Source organism: Cebus imitator, unplaced genomic scaffold (genome assembly GCF_001604975.1).
Source record: "Cebus imitator isolate Cc_AM_T3 unplaced genomic scaffold, Cebus_imitator-1.0 Scaffold302, whole genome shotgun sequence".
Classification (NCBI taxonomy): Eukaryota; Metazoa; Chordata; class Mammalia; order Primates; family Cebidae; genus Cebus; species Cebus imitator.
In genome coordinates, this window is record NW_016107617.1 from 838,381 (window position 1) to 855,248 (window position 16,868).

General features: G+C 38.1%; 1 protein-coding gene across 3 annotated transcripts in view; it reads right to left on the minus strand.

Moving 5' to 3' along the window:
• GRM7 (glutamate metabotropic receptor 7) overlaps nucleotides 1–16,868 on the minus strand; it is an 879,080-nt gene that overhangs the window by 160,432 nt on the left and 701,780 nt on the right. For all 3 annotated transcript variants that reach the window (XR_005196076.1, XM_017502857.2, XM_017502854.2), the window contains exon 8: nucleotides 12,799–13,734. Coding sequence is in view for 2 of the 3 variants with exons in the window: in XM_017502857.2 (XP_017358346.1) it covers nucleotides 12,799–13,734 (936 nt within the window). In the remaining variant the exon portion in view is untranslated. The remainder of the gene's footprint in view (nucleotides 1–12,798; nucleotides 13,735–16,868) is intronic.

The window sequence follows — 16,868 nt, forward strand, 5'->3', positions numbered from 1 at the left end:
TGGCACATATACACCAGGGAGTGCCGCTATAAAAAATGATGAGTTCATTTTGTAAAGACACAGATGAATCTGGAAACCATTATTCTCAGTAAACTGACACAAGAACAGAGAACCAAACATAGCATGTTCTCACTCATAGGCAGGTGTTGAACAATGAGAACACATGGACACAGGGAGGGGAACATGGGGGTTGGGGGGCTAGGGGAGGAACAGCAGGGGATGGGAAGGTTGGGGAGGGGTAACATTGGGAGAAATGCCTAATGTAGGTGATGGGGGATGGAGACAGCAAACCACCATGGCATGTATGTACCTATGCAACAATCCTGCAAGATCTACACCTGTACCCAGAAGTTAAAGTACAATAAAAAAATAATAATAATGTACAGGATACTTCCATACTTCAAGATCTAAAACATAAAACAAAAAGATAATGATCTGGTGGCTGGGTTAAAACCAAGGACTCCATTCACCTGGCATTTGGTGTAACACCAGGCAGCAGCCTTCACCTCATCAACAATGTAATTTGGCCATGATGCCTCAACCTAGTCACTTTGACAGGGAACTGGGAAGGTTACCAGAGAAACACAACAGAATTGATAGAATTGGAAGGCAGATTTTTCCAGCCCAAATATTGGGCCTTGATGCTAAAACCGAATCATTACAATCTGATCTAGGGCTTTGGGTCTGTTAGCCAGAATCTCCTAGGTGTGAACAACTGACTCCTTATGTGTAAATCAAGGCTCTTTGGAAACAATCTAAGTCCTTTGCAAGTGATAAATCACTAACGTGAGATCACATCTAAGTTGAAAGTGAGGATGAAGAGCCTGCAATATGAGAAGGAAAATGGGATGTTTTGTTTCAGTCATTCATTTGTCCACCAACAGATTTCTACTGATGACTCACTGAGTGAGTTTCCTCCTTCAGGTATACAGAGACATTGAGAGCCTCAGGGGACTGCTATCAATGAGATTAGTGGCATTAACCTGTCTTTTACATTCCTTGCCACAATATACCTTTCTCTATGATCTCTCTATTGACTATCTGTAACCCTTTTACTTCCCCAACACCATCATGTACATGAGACTTAGATGGAAAATGTGGCTTTTGTTGAGTTGGGATATTCCACTGGGTTCGTCCTTGAAGACTGCAATTGGATGCCTATTTATTTGAGGTTGCTCACCTCTCAATGGCTTATGACCAGAAACCTTTATGGCCAAATCCAGTCAGACCAAGAGAGCAAAATGTGGTCCTGAGCTGGGTTGGTAGAGAGCAACCAAATGTATTATAAAAGGTAACAAGCTGAGCCATCTGAAGGTGTGTAACTCCAGAGCAGGTGGCGTGTGCCCTGAACTCTTACACCCCAAGTGCCACTCATTTAAGGATAGCTTTGTTCATTAGGGACTGCTTGCAGTTTAATAGCCAGGGATCCATTATACTCAGAAGACACTAGTGTTGTGGTAATGCAGTGAGAATATACCAAAACAAGGAAGGCTGTATATGGGCAGTATTTCTAGTATACGGATACTCTTCAACCACAATTCTTATGATTCCCTGTAATATACAAACATTATCATGGTGTTTCAGTCTCATTCCAAAGTCTCATGCTTTACTTGGGGAGGAAGGGTATAGACTGAAGCCCTCGTTCACGTTTCCTCCCCACCAAACGTCCTATGAAGCAGAGATGAGAGGAAGATCATATGCTGAGTTGTCATCTAATGTTCTTTGGTATAAGGGGTTTGCTGGCCTCTTTCTGACGGGGGAAGTAAAGGTGCTATAGGTGACTTCCAGCTCTGATTCAATTTTTGCTCCAAGAGACTATTCTCATTCTTTCTCACCCTTGAGGTTGTGCGCTAACCTGGGTCTAAAACTATGAGGATAAAGAAAGTCCATTTAAATCATGACTGGTAGCCACTGCCTGTCTTCCCAGGGTAAAATTTCACATCTTAACTGTCAAGCAATTCCTTACTTATAAGCAATGAGTAATTTTCTTTTCTTTTCTTTTTTTTTGAGACAGTTTCGCGCGATCTCCGCTCACCGCAGCCTCCGCCTCCTGGGTTCAGGCAATTCTCCTGCCTCAGCCTCCTGAGTAGCTGGGATTACAGGCACGCGCCACCATGCCCAGCTGATTTTTTGTATTTTTATTAGAGACGGGGTTTCACCATGTTGACCGGGATGGTCTCGATCTCTTGACCTCGTGATCCACCCGCCTCGGCCTCCCAAAGTGCTGGGATTACAGGCTTGAGCCACCGCGCCCAGTCGCAATGAGTAATTTTCTAAAGCGTAAGCCCAAGCGTGTCGCACACTGTCCCATAAGCCATTGGAACACTTCTCCCCTTGTTTGAAAAATAAACTCCAGGCTCCTAAATAGGGCACACAGGGTCTTCCAGGGCTTTATCTCTATCCACCTCTCCAGTGTCAGCTCTTACAGTCCCACTAACTTAAAACACAGCCTCTACTGACAGTTACCTCAGATATATGACTATTTTACCTTCTGGGGACATATTTTGCTGCCAATGCCTAGATAGACATATTTTGCTAAGGGGAACCTAGGGTAGAAGAATAAAGTTATCCTTTACTGAGCATTTACCAGGTAGAAAATGTTTAAAGAGCTTTACATACTCTCATTTGCACAATTCTAATATCATTACAAATATATTTCTAGGTTCAGTACTGGGCAAACAGGCCAGTTGGCATAAGGCCACTTAATGATTACATTTCAAGAAAAAAAGAGGAAGAGGAGAGAAAGAGAAGGGTTTCTGAATAAAGCAATTTGTAATGGGCTTATGGAGATATAATAAATATATAATGAACTATTCATGTTGAAGTATGCAAATTGATCAATTTTGACTTATATATCTGTGAACCCATCACCACAAGCAGGAGAGTGAACCCATATTACCCCCAAAATTTTCTCATGCCCTTTGTAATTTATCAGCCCTTCTCTGCTTATTTATAGGCAACAACTATTCTGTCACTATAGATTAATTTGAGTAATTAAAAATTGATATAAATTGAATCATACATTATATGTTCCTTTATGTCTGTGGTCTTTTAATCAGCATTTTTTTTTTTTTTTCCAAGACAGAGTCTCACTCTTGTCACCCAGGCTGGAGTGCAGTGCTGTGACCTCAGCTCACAGCAACCTCTGCCTCCCTGGTTCAAGCTATTCTCTGCTGCAGCCTCCTGAGTAGCTGGAATTACAGGAACCCACTACCACGCCTGGCTAATTTTGTACTTTTAATAGAGACAAGGTTTCGCCATATTGACCAGGCTGGTCTTGAACTCCTGACCTCAGGTGATCCACCCACCTCGGCCTCCCAAAGTCCCAAAGTGCTGGGATTACAGGTGTGAGGCACTGCGCCTGGCCTTAATCAGCATTATTTTGAGATTTATCCATGCTGGTGAATGCATCAATGATCCATTGCTTTTTATTTATTTATTTATTTTTTTGAGATTGAGTCTGGCTCTGTTGCCCATGCTGGAGTGCAGTGGCGTGATCTCAGCTCACTGCAAGCTCTGTCTCCTGGATTCAAGCAACTCTTGTGCATCTGCCTCCCAAGTAGCTGGGATTACAGACATGAACCACCACATCAAGCTAATTTTAGTATTTTAGGTAGAGATGAGGTTTCCCCATGTTGGCCTGGGTGGTCTTGAACTCCTGACCTCAGGTGATGCCCCCGCCTCAGCCTCCCAAAGTGCTGGGATTACAGGCATGAGCCATGCTCTCAGCCTGGTCCATGGCTTTTTACTGCAGAGTAGTATTCCATTTTGTGGATAAACCCACCCCCAATTTTTTATCTATTTACGTTTTCAGGAACACTTGGGTTATTTTCAGGGTGGGGCTGTTAGAAATAAAGCTACAAAACAAAACACAAACCTCACGTACAGGTCTTTATATAAATACACTATTTCTTTTCTCTTGGGTAAAATACATAAGATGAATGGCTGGAGCAGTATGGTAGGTTTATATTTAATTTTTAAAATACCTGGCAAGCTGTTTTCCAAAGCAGTTGTACCACATTTTATATTCCTACTGGCACTATATGAGTGTTCTGGCTGTTCTTTATCCTCATTATCATCTTGTATCATCAGTCTTTTCAATTTGTACGCTAAGCAATTTAAATATTTTATTTTCTCTTAAACGTAGAGGTAGAAATGAATAGACCCATGGTGAAGAGGAAAGAAGTGAAGACCAAATAAGTTAAGTGATACACCCAGAATGTACAATGATTAGGCTCAAAGCAGTATAGGATAGTGGGGTTAAATAAAATGCCCCCCAAAACCAGCTTCTAGGACCAGAAGAAAAGAAGGCAAAAGAGGCTGGAAAGAATTCACAGTTGGGCCAGTATTGTGACCTATATCTATTGAGCCCAGAGTTTAACAGACCCCTGACTGCCCATTAGCAGACCATGCTCTGTTATGGTTTCCTGTGCTTTGAGAGAGATTCTTTCTGAAAATGAGAGATGATTTCTGATGCTTTGAGAAAAGCTAGAGAACAGAGATGTGTTAGTTTATCCTAGTTCTGCTTATAAATGTAAGGCCTGGGTCCCTATGTCTGTGTCTCTTAGTGGCTGAGTTCTCAAAACGCAAGACACCTATGGGGAAAAGTGAGCTCCAGGGAGCTCTCCATGGGAGGTGGCGGGGAGATTCAAGGTCTGTTGTTGAGTCTTCTCATTTAGCAGGGATTTCTCTTTCTGAGTATCACTATGTTCAAACTTCCAGTGATTAAAGCCTTTCTTGTAATGTAGTAAGTTATTCCCTTTTTAGTTCTAGTTCCGTTCAGTTTTATAAAGGCCATTTATTTTTACCTGCTGAAGTGGCTGTTCTAGCTGGAGCAATGGTCCAAGATGGCTGAGACTCCAATTATCCCAAGTAGCTGAATCTGAAATTAGCTGATGCATTATGGCAGGAAGAAAGAGAACTGGACTATCCCAAGCCACTGGCTAACACCAGCCTTGTAAACAGCTGGTTTCTGACAGCTGTTTAGAGAGAAGCTCAGTTATCACCAAGGTCACAGCAGGCAACAGAAAGGAAATAGTTTCATAGGCATCTGGTAGGAACATGAACAGACAAAACCAAACAGCAGAAGCAAGATCTCTAAATCAGTATGAGTTCCTATCACGGCATGAGTGCACAAATGGCATCAGCAAAAACTATGCACTGGGACACCCCTCACTCCTGTGTTCCAAAGCAAGGTGAAGGTTCTTACTAAGCACAGTAGAAGAGAAAATATGGATTTTTGTTTTCAAATAATTTTGGGTATGTGTGTAAATGTGCATATGTTTATATGGCTAGATGTTACCACCGGATGATTGGCCATTGATTATCTCTAGGGTGTAGGATAATGAGAGTTATCTTTCTTTGCTTAGTTGTTGATTAAAGAAAAAAAAAAGATTAAATAGTGGGCAATGTTATTTTCAGAATTAAACAAATTTTCAAAATGTATTTCTATTGACATAACAAATCAACATAATTCACATATTTTTTTAATGCTTAAAAAGTCCAAAATAGCTTTCAAAGCTACTCCATCCTTTCCCATCCCTGGTTTGAAGGACTTCTTCAAACCAGTGCTATCTATCTTTTGTCAAATTATTATAATAGATACTCAACTTGTTTTCTTACATCTAGCTGCTTTTCCCCCTTGTTCATCTTCAAGCACTGTCTCTAAAATTCTCATTTCAAAATACACTATGCTCACGTTTCTCCTACATTTAGAAACTTCTGCTGACTCTTTAAAGATTCAAGGAGAAAAGTAAAACGGAGCTCTTCACAATTTGGCTTTTGTTGCTTTTTACTACATCTTTGCCTCTGCTATAAAGTCCAGCCCCACAAAACCAGAGGGTGGTGGATTGCATCAGAGGAAAGACCATGCAGAATTCAACATGCATGTAAGTCCATATTTCCTCTTAAGGTAGACAAAGAGATGCTTCAGCTTACAAGCTAGAATATTTTAAATTAACTTGGCCCACCACATGAAAAAGATATGACTCTTGCCAAAGTTTAATTTGGGAGAGAAACAGTGGGGTTCACATTGTTCCAAAATTTGCACATAAAATGAGTTTCATTAGTTCTGGTTATTATACTCTCACATTTTACAAGAGTCAAAGTTGTGTAAGTGCAATCTGTCTCCTCTCTGTGTTATGTGTTGTAAACCTCCCACCCTTTTTAACATGTGATATAATTTCTTACTACATTGTCATGCTACTTTCTCTGCCTCTAAACTTTCTCTAAATATGACAATTCCACTTGTCATATTGTCTGTGAAGCCTAAGTGGAAGCTCTTTCTCCGTGTGCCTTTCCTTTATTCTTTGTGCTACAACTGTAATATTTTTTACTGATTCAATATTTGTTTGAAGACCTATGTTGACCATTAGTTTATTAGTTCCTAATGGAAAAGAACAGTTTTCTTTATCTCTGCATCACAGTCCTAAACAGAGTACCAGGGGCAGAGTACATGTTTTGTCATTTTAAGTTTAATTACTGAAAGACCATGATAAAATTTTAATCAAATCAAATAGTACAGAAGCATAAACTAATATATAACTTCCTTAGAGAACTAGGGCTGCCCCTTGCTGGATGGAATTTGGCAATTTAACAAAAAAAGTTTGTAATCAGAAATAAAACAAACAAACAAAAGAATTAAAGCACACCCCAATTCTTTGACTATTCTTTAAGTAGAGTAATCTTTATAAAAACTATCATTGTTTTTCACCCAATGAGAGCAAATAGCTGAATGGGACGTGGTATCAAGAATCTGAAACTAAATCAGAAATAGCATATGGATCTCAAATTCATTCCAGTTCTATTCTGTTAATAGTCCTTGTCTTAAAACTGCGTTGAAAAAGATTTAAAGACCATACCAGGGCACAGGGGAAGTATGCCATAATTGATTAGTGATGTCTGCCTTGGGCATGTAAAAGAAACCTTTATCTACCTGCCCAATATTTCTGATCCCTGTATTAGTTCTAGGCAGATTTTACTTTGTGTTCCGATTCTGAGGAGCTGTTACATGCAGAAGATCAAAAGTTCTTGGCCTATATTCTCAGCTCCTCCAAAATACCCCTGGGGAACACCACTGTCTACCTACTCTGTCACTATCTATCTCTGGTCCCAAGGCCAGGGACTTGGTCCTGACTTTTTAATTGTCTCTGGCTCAAGACTTGGGAGTGATGTTTCATTCAAATATTCTAATCCTTGACTTTGTCTTTGACTGTGGGTTAGTGTCTTTCTGATCTCCTGGTTCCTTGATTTCTGGACCTCCCCTTTGCTTGAAATGAGAGTTAATTTATTCCCAAAGGTTCTGAAATTAAGAATCAAGTAAATATTTACAGGATGTCTTCTGTAAATGGGAAGAAAGTAGTGAGGCTTTTAAAAAGCATGGTTGGCGTCCGTTGGCATTTTTCCATAAAGCTTGAAAAGTGAGAATATAAATTAGTTCAACCATTATGGAAGACAGTGTGAGGATGCCTCAAGGATTTAGAAATAGAAATACCATTTGACCTAGCAATCCCATTACTGGGTAAATACAAAGGATTAGAAATCATTCTATTATAAAGACACATGCATACTTATGTTTATAATGACATAGTTCACAAAAGCAAAGACTTGGAAACAACCCAAATGTCCATCAATGATAGACTGGATAAAGAAAATGTGGCACATATACACTATGGAATACTATGCAGCCATAAAAAAAGGATGAAACTGAAAACCATCATTCTCAGCAAAATGACACAAGAATAGAAAACTAAACACCACGTATTCTTACTCATAAGTGGATATTGAACAATGAGAACACATGGACACAGGGAGAGGAACATCACACACTTGTTGAGGGGTAGAGGGCTAGGGGAGGAATAGCAGGGGACAAGGGGATTGGGGGGGAATAGCATTAGGAGAAATATCTAATGTAGATGACAGGGCAGCAAACCACCATGGCATGTGTATACCTATGTTATAAACCTGCACGTTCTGCACATGTACCCCAGAACTTAAAGTATAATAAATTTAAAATTAAAATTAAAAAATGACAAATGTTTAAAGATATGGTAATTATCCCAATTTGATGATTATATCATCTACATGCATTAAAACATCAAATTGTACCCTATAAATATATACAATTATTTTTTTGTTTGTTTTTGTTTTTATTGCATTTTAGGTTTTGGAGTACATGTGAAGAACATGCAAGATTGTTGCATAGGTACACACATGGCAGTGTGATTTGCTGCCTTCTTCCCCTTCACCTATATCTGGCATTTCTCCCCATGTTATCTGTCCCCAACTCCCCACCCCCACTGACCCTCCCCCATTTTCCCCCAACAGACCCCAGTGTGTAGTGCTCCCCTCCCTGTGTCCATGTGTTCTCATTGTTCAACACTTGCCTATGAGTGAGAACATGCGGCGTTTGATTTTCTGCTCTTGTGTCAGTTTGCTGAGAATGATGGTTTCCAGGTTCATCCATGTCCCTACATCATCCTGATACCAAAACCCGACAGAGACTCAACAAGAAAAGAAAACTTCAGGCCAATATCCATGATGAACATAGATGCAAAAATCTTCAATAAAATACTGGCAAGCCGATTGCAATGGCACATCAAAAAGCTTATCCACCATAATAAAGTAGGCTTCATCCCGGGGATGCAAGGCTGGTTCAACATACGTAAGTCTATAAACGTAATTCACCACATAAACAGAACCAAAGACAAAAACCACATGATTATCTCAATTGGTGCAGAGAAGGCCTTTGACAAAATTCAACAGCCCTTTATGCTAAAAACCCTCAATAAACTAGGTATTGACGGAACGTAGCTCAAAATAATAAAAGCTATTTATGACAAACCAACAGCCAATATCATGCTGAATGGGCAAAAACTGGAAGCATTCCCTTTGAAATCTGGCACTAGACAAGGATGCCCTCTCTCACCATTCCTATTCAATATAGTACTAGAAGCTCTAGCCAGAGCAATCAGGCAAGAAAAAGAAATAAAGGGTATTCGAATAGGAAAGGAGGAAGTCAAATTGTCTCTATTTACAGATGACATGATCGTATATCTAGAAGACCCCCTTGTCTCAGCCCCAAATCTCCTGAAACTGATAAGCAACTTTAGCAAAGTCTTAGGATACAAAATCAATGTGCAAAAATCACAAGCATTCCTATATACCAATAACAGACTTAAAGAGAGCCAAATCAAGAACGAACTACCATTCACAACTGCTACAAATATGTACAATTATTATGTCAATTACAACTTTAAAAATAAAATAATTTTTCCTGAACAAAAGAAAAGAAAAATGAATAGTTCTATGCCCCATTCTAGACCAGTCAACCAGTAGGGGATTACAGGGTTGGGGAGACATGCAATAATCTGTTAAAAAAATTCCTCAGGGGATGATCACGAACACAATTTGAAGAACCACTGAGATAAGAACCCTTAACTGGCTGAAAGTTAGCCAATAATTGCCCCAGTTTGGTCATTTAGTGACTGAATGCTCCAGTGGAAATCAAATTAAGTTTTTAAGTTTTGCACTGTACCCTGGTTCTGTTATAATATGCACAGAACAGTGGCCTGTGGGTGCCATTTTAGAGGACATGATTCTTTCTTCAAGCAACTATTCCATTTTAGCAATTTTCTCTGCTCTTCAGTTGCCTCAATCTTTTTGTTTTTCCTCATCTCACCATCCTCCTATCTAAACAAACACACTTATACACAAAGAAAGACCTCTGAGAACCTCTGATTCCATTCATTATGTATCAAGATCTATATTCCCTTTGTAGAGTTATATTGCAAAAGCATTGTCTCCCTGCCTGTGTATAAGGATATGTTAACTCGCCTAAAAAGCTCATCTGGCAACAACTGGCTAGAAAGCTCTAGATGAACATATCATCTATAGACTTTTTCAGATTTCAACAGGGTAGCCTGTATTTTCCCTATCTAAAGCATACTTCTTTTTCTAGATGTGCAACTCCCCATACAGATACAACCAGAAGGCAAGCTTTTGCTTTTTATAGAAAGCATTCTAGTCTTCAACAAAATAATGGGATGTTATCACATCACATTGGGCCAGCCAGCGTCTACTGTGCTATTAATGTACCAGTTTTAGTGTGTTCTTGCATCATTACAGTCACCTAAATATTCCTGAAGCAGGAATCAGTCTCTTGTGGTTAAAGTTCACCATTTCCATCCCTGGCCATGAGGTGAGATGCTCATTCTAGAAGTCATGGGGTTAACAGTGATAAAACAATATAGCAGTGGTCTCCTGTATCCTCCTTAACAAAAGCAAAAATAAACTTCATGGGGGTTAATATTTCACACAAAAAAAATAAGAGAAAGAACACTGCTTGCTCTTTATGTTGTGCTAATAAATTTGACAGAAATTTTTACAGATATTCCCAGCATAATCAATATAAATTCAATTTCTTGCAACAGTAAATTGTTATTATTGAACTCACTGCCTAATTTTATTTTTTCTGTTATAATATAATTCTTTGACTTAAAATACTTAAACTGTTAGGTCTAAACAAAAATGAGAATGTTGTGATTCTGTAGGTTGCTGGCTTGGCAAAAATCCCTTTTGCTATGATCTCCTTGTTACATTTGATAATTTGCCACTTTCCAAAATTTAAATGCCATAGTTTCATGTATATGCACTGGTATTTTCTCATTGGTTGTTCATACTTCTCTAGCCATATGCCTATGATAAGTTCATGTGCATTTTTATATAATTTAGTGTTCCCATTTGGCAGTTCTATACCTTTAATTGTGTCAATCAACCACATAAAACTTCATAACCCATCGAGAATACACAAAGAAAAATACGTTCCTTCTAAAACTCTAGGATAAAAAGCACACTTCTCGAAGACAGCTTAAATTTCCCCACACTCCAATTCCACAAACATAGTGTTCTCTAGAACAACTAGAATTCAACTCCTGATACCTTGTTTCATTTTCAGGTTTTTAAATGAATGTGTAAATTATGCCTGTGACCTTACTGAAAGATCCATAATCATGACTAGAAATGAACAATGAAATGATAGAGACATATATTGTCAAATAGGCATTATAATCAGACTCATCTATAAAACCACTATAATTATTTTTACTTCTTACATTCCACAAGAATAAACTTACGGGAAAGGTTTTAATGTCTTTAACTTGTTGCATGAGGCATTGAGTTGTTTTAATAAGAAAATAATTATTATCTCCATGGGCTTTTATGATACTCATCATTCCCTATAAAAATTTGAATAGTTATCAACTTACTGGCATATACCTATTTTTTCTTCACTCTATTGTATTTTACTACTCTAACTCATATTTTACTATTTCTGTGGCTCAGGAATAGACAAAATAAAATGATATTCAAGTTGGTTTCACAGACAGTAAACATGCATTATGAAATTGAAACATGCTATGCTTATTGAGCATATATTTTAGAAGAACTTTCTCTAAACTACTTTATGACTAAAACCATAATCTGGAATCATTCACTGTCCTTGATTTTAGAATTCTGTATGGTTTCATGAAAATTTACTTTTTTAAAAACATGGTTTAAAATTATAGCCTGTGAATTATATAATTTAGGTAAAATATATCTTTTCAGTTGGGAAATTAGTAAAATGCCATTAATCCTTTGCATGATTATATGAACAGAGGTAACAATGAAAAACTAGATTAATCTAATTTCTGGATACACAGACTTGTTGCAAATTTTTAGACAGCCTAAGCCAATCCCTGTTTTCCCATTAAAGTCCCTGAATGTTTCAGAGATTTGCCCAAAGTAACATGGAACCAGACTAGAGCCCCAATGCCCTAACATCTAGTCAAACTATCCCTAGACCCTCTTGTGCAGAATGTGTCAGTTAGAACTGTAAGTCACAGGTGTACCAACCTGCCAGAGCTGCCTACATTGAGTGAAAGATACCATATCTTATCAGTATCAATATATTAGAGTTGATATTATACAACACTACAGTCATGTATAAGAATCATGCCTAGAAGCAATGCCATAGGGCTGTCTAAATCAAAGATTCACAAGATTTATAACTACCTTGAAGGTGCATGTGCACTAGCAAATATGTTGGCCACAGATTTGCACAGCTTGATGATACTCCCTCTACACCAAATACTGCCTCTTCCTTTTTTTAGAAAGTTGCACCTCTGATCTCACTCTGAATTGCTGGACGTGATTAATGTCTATCTAGTTGTAGGGAGCCTATGGTGAAATGCTAACCAAATCTTTCCTATATTCACCCATCTGGGTATATATTGTACATATACAACTGGGCACCTCTACTTTGTTGTATAGCTTGAGTACTAGATCCAATGGACAGTGATAGCCTAGGTAGCCACTAGGAAGAGAGAGAGAACATTTACACTGGTGATAGTAATGACCATCACACATTCCCACCTGGAAGAGAAGATACTGTGCTCCTCTTTTCCCATCCCCTCAAAATATGTGTGTAAGTAGAAAAGGTGGGGAATGAGTGATTATGAAGAGTTGTTTTAGGTAGATTAGACAATTTTATGCTAGATAATCTCTCATTACATTTAATAATGCTATAATAAATGTTAATTTGAAAAGGCTACATCTGGTTGGTTTCCAGTGGAATGAATGTGGCAAAGTTTTAGATTCTTGTAGCACTGAAGCCTACTAAGGCTTGAGTTAGTTCTCTACTCGTGGGAATACCATTCTGCATATACAAAACTTCTTACTTTATGCAATCAATTTAGTTTCAGCACTTACAAAAATAAACACATTTTTGAAAAACATGTTATGATATGCATTTTCACTTACCTTTTCCGCTGATTGAGCAGTGCCAAAAAAAATTGGAATGAAGGCAAGCCATACTATACATGTCGTGTACATAGTGAATCCAATGGGCTTGGCTTCATTAAAATTCTCTGGTACACCCCGAGTCTTGATGGCATACACAGTACATGTGACCATGAGAAGAATGCTATATCCCAAGGAGCAAATGATTTGGAGATCTGTAATGTCACACTTGAGAACTCCTCTGGCCTGCTCAGGGTTCATTGTTTTATGTTCATCATAGTCTATGATGATATTGGGTGGATCAACACCAAACCAAATGAAAACACCTAGAAGCTGAACTGATATTAAACTGGAAGTGATTGCCAGTTGCGATGTTGGGCTTATGAGTCTGGGAGCTGTCACTGATTTCTTGCCCTGCTCAAATATGCGGTAAATCCGATTTGTTTTCGTCAAAAGGGCTGCATAACTGATGCACATACCCAAGCCCAAGAAAACACGCCGGAATGAACATACTGCCACATCAGGTTTGGCAATCATCAGGAAAGTGATGATGTAGCAAAGAAAGATGCCTGTCAAAAGAACATAGCTGAGCTCCCGCCCAGATGCCCGGACAATGGGCGTGTCATTGTAGCGGATGAAAGTGGCCATGACAAAGATGGTGGCAATGATCCCCAACATTGCCAGGAAGACAGGAATCACAGCCCAGGGGGAGTGCCACTCCAGTTTGATGATGGGAATATCCTGGCAACCAGTTCGATTTTCATTGGGCCTCTGGTCATAGGGGCAATGTTGGCATGTCATCTCATCAAACTGATACTGGTAACCATCACAAGGCTCACAGGTCCAACAGCAAGGAGTTCCTTTCTGTGTCTTCTTTCTCTGTCCAGGCTTACATGGTAGTGTGCACACTGAGGGGGGTATCTCTCGGACTCCTTTACCCCACTGCATGTCTTCTATCTGTAACATAAGAAATAAGAAGGTGAATCAGGTAGATTCTTCAAGAGAAGAGAAAAAGAACACCAGCAAGAAATGGTACTCATGGCAAGTGACATTTGAGGCTTGACAAGGTTCAATAGCTTACCTCCAGCTTGCAAGAGTTACAAGCGTGATTTGAGCCCATACTAGATGACTCCATCATCCTTACTCTTCACCATTACAGTGTTTTCAACATGCCAGGTCTTATGAATTCCCTGAGACAACACAAATTCCCCCTTTCCATTCCTGACTTTATAAATATTAATATCCTGAAAAAGAATCTTAGGGGCTGTATTTATAACAAGTGCCCAAATGATTCTTGTGAGCAGATAACTTGAAACACACTGGCATGCACTCTGCTGTTTTTCCCTGGATAATAAGTGTAAATGTCCCAAATCCAGTAAAAAACAAAAACCAAAAAACTTTGGCAGTATGAAAAACTACACTCATCTATTTTGTGAGGTGTTTTATTTTTAAAATGTTCTAAAATTATTTTGGATAATACTACAGTGCTGGTCACCTTCCCTAAAATTCTGTAAGCATTACCATTATTTTCACTGAGAACTTTTGCAGCAATGTGAATCTATTATCACAGGGGAGAAGTTGGGCTTACTAATGAAGGCTTTAATTGTATTAGTCTATTTCCTCTGAATTTGGGAAGTATTTGATAAGAAAATAATATGGTCTGGAAACATTTCAAGGTTGGCCATCCCCTATTTGCAGATGAAATTTAGACTATCCTAGAGGAGAATGTATTTGCTTAATTGAAACACTGGTTTTCTGGAGGGGAACATAACCAGCAGTGTTCTGAGAAATAATGGAATTAGAAACAACGGGAAACCTCACCAATGGGCGGAAATCTCATTAGAGTAGGCATCTCTCCTTTTTGTCAGCACAGCATCTGCTCTTTCTCTTCCCTGGTATCAGTTCCTCAGATTTCTTTTCTATAGGCTTTCTGTGGGGTTAAACTTACACTGAAACTCTTGGGTTGTGCACATGACCCAGGTCTAACCAATTAGTATATTGTAGTGGTTCTCAAAATTGAGAGTGCACCAGAATCATGTAGACTTGTTACAATAGAGTTTGCCAGATTTTCAGATTCATTAGATCTGGGATGTGGCCTGAGAAAATGCATTTCTAACAAGATCCCAGGCAATGCTGCTGAGGATTGTTCAGGGACCACATTCGTCAACCACTGATACATTCCAACCTCCTAGCCACAGAGATTGGGTCAGGGATGGTATCATTATGTCCCAGATCATAGAATTTAATTTCATGACTTCTTCTGATCACACAGGATTAAAATCTTTGTTTTCACTGGACTGAGAGTTTCCAGGGTATAAGGTGGCTAGTGCTGATGGCTAAAAGAAGTAGTTTATTACAGAAAGAAGCCAACGCAGAGTGGAAAGACAAAGATCACCAGTGAGCTTGTTTGAGCTCCTGGATATAGCTATGTCTGAAGCAAGAATTTTCCTAGACCATGGCATTATGTAAGCCAGTAAATTTATCTGTACTAAAATACTTTGAACTTCATTTGTATTACTTGCAACCAAGAGTCCTGAGCAATATATTCATGAAATAGTATTAGTATCCACAAGTTACAAAAGATGTACTAAGTCGCAAGTTATTATACAGAATAATTTCAATTAACAATTATGGCTGATTTTTCCCATACCTAGTTAATGTGATTTTTAATAAAATTGAACTAAACAATGAATTAGAAAGTTACTGGAAAGTCTCAGACATTTTTTAAGTACATAATTTTAAGAGAAAAAGGGGAAAGAAAAATAATATATATTGGAATTTCAGTTTTCTGTAAATATACCAAATGAAATGCATAACAGAGAGTGATTCTTCCATCAATACTTGAATGCAAACTACATTCAAATTCTTAATTGAATGTAGCTAACTTGGAAAAATAAATGGCTCAGGAGTTAAACTTGGTAAAATAGCATAACCTTCTAATGGTTGAATTTAAACTTCAACCAGAGAACCAAGAATGTTTCAAATGACTCCAGTTTGAACTCATTTGCTTAAGCGCAAAACCCAAGTCAGCACCAATAAATCACTAACTATAAAGCACAATCTTTTCTTTCTCAGTATCATTTTTGATGCAATAAGTCACTGGAAGCCATCTCAAAGTCATAAAATTAGGGAAATAACTTATAATAAGAGAGAAAGATAGGCATTAATTTTGCAAATGTCAATTTCCAAGCATTGGAGCCTAAAAAAATTCATGGTATTAATACAAGTGTTTTCAAACATCAGAATGAAAGGTCCTACTCATGGCTACCAGGAAAGATTAACAATAACAACAACAAAGATAAATACACTTTATTAGCTAAACTTGAGATTGCTTGATTTCAACACTAGTGGCTACTAATGTGCCACATAATTAACTTTATCTATAGGAATAAATGTATGGCCCATACCAATATATAAACAAATTATCATTAAATGTAATACTTTACAGTCAGTTTCAAATGCTGCCAACTCACTATTTTTCCCTCTTGGAATAAAATAAAATATCTGGCAATGCTGCACAGCTTTTTTTTTTTTTTTCTCAACATATCCAAATATACACAAGAGCTATAACCACAAACATCACATTGACTGATCATTTAATTTGTTTTCAATTTTTGTTTAGAGCAGATTTCAACTCAATTTAATTGTATATGTTAAACCAACAAAATTCCTCTTGCTCCAGATGGACAAAACTCTAATTTACTCACTTTGTCAACAAAAATCATTATTGAAAATATAATCTCTGTCCCATGAAGGTACTGACTAACCTTTAAAAGCTCCAATAAATGACAATTTTGTTAATGTGATGTATATCATTTGTATATATCTCTACCCATCCACACAGACATGGTGCCTTGTTTCCTAAGAAACAATCAGCTGCAAATGCCCATGGGCATCTATTTTAAAGGAGGATAATTATTTAGCGCTCTAAAAAATCAAGTCTAATATCAATTTACTTTGCAAGAAGGCTAACAGGAATGCAACTTTCAAGTTTCTCCTGAACTCTGCAAAAAAAAAACTGTGTTTCAGTTAGCTGGAAAGCCAGATGTAAGGTGCAGAAAGATTAAGAAAGAGATATGTTTATCATCTTC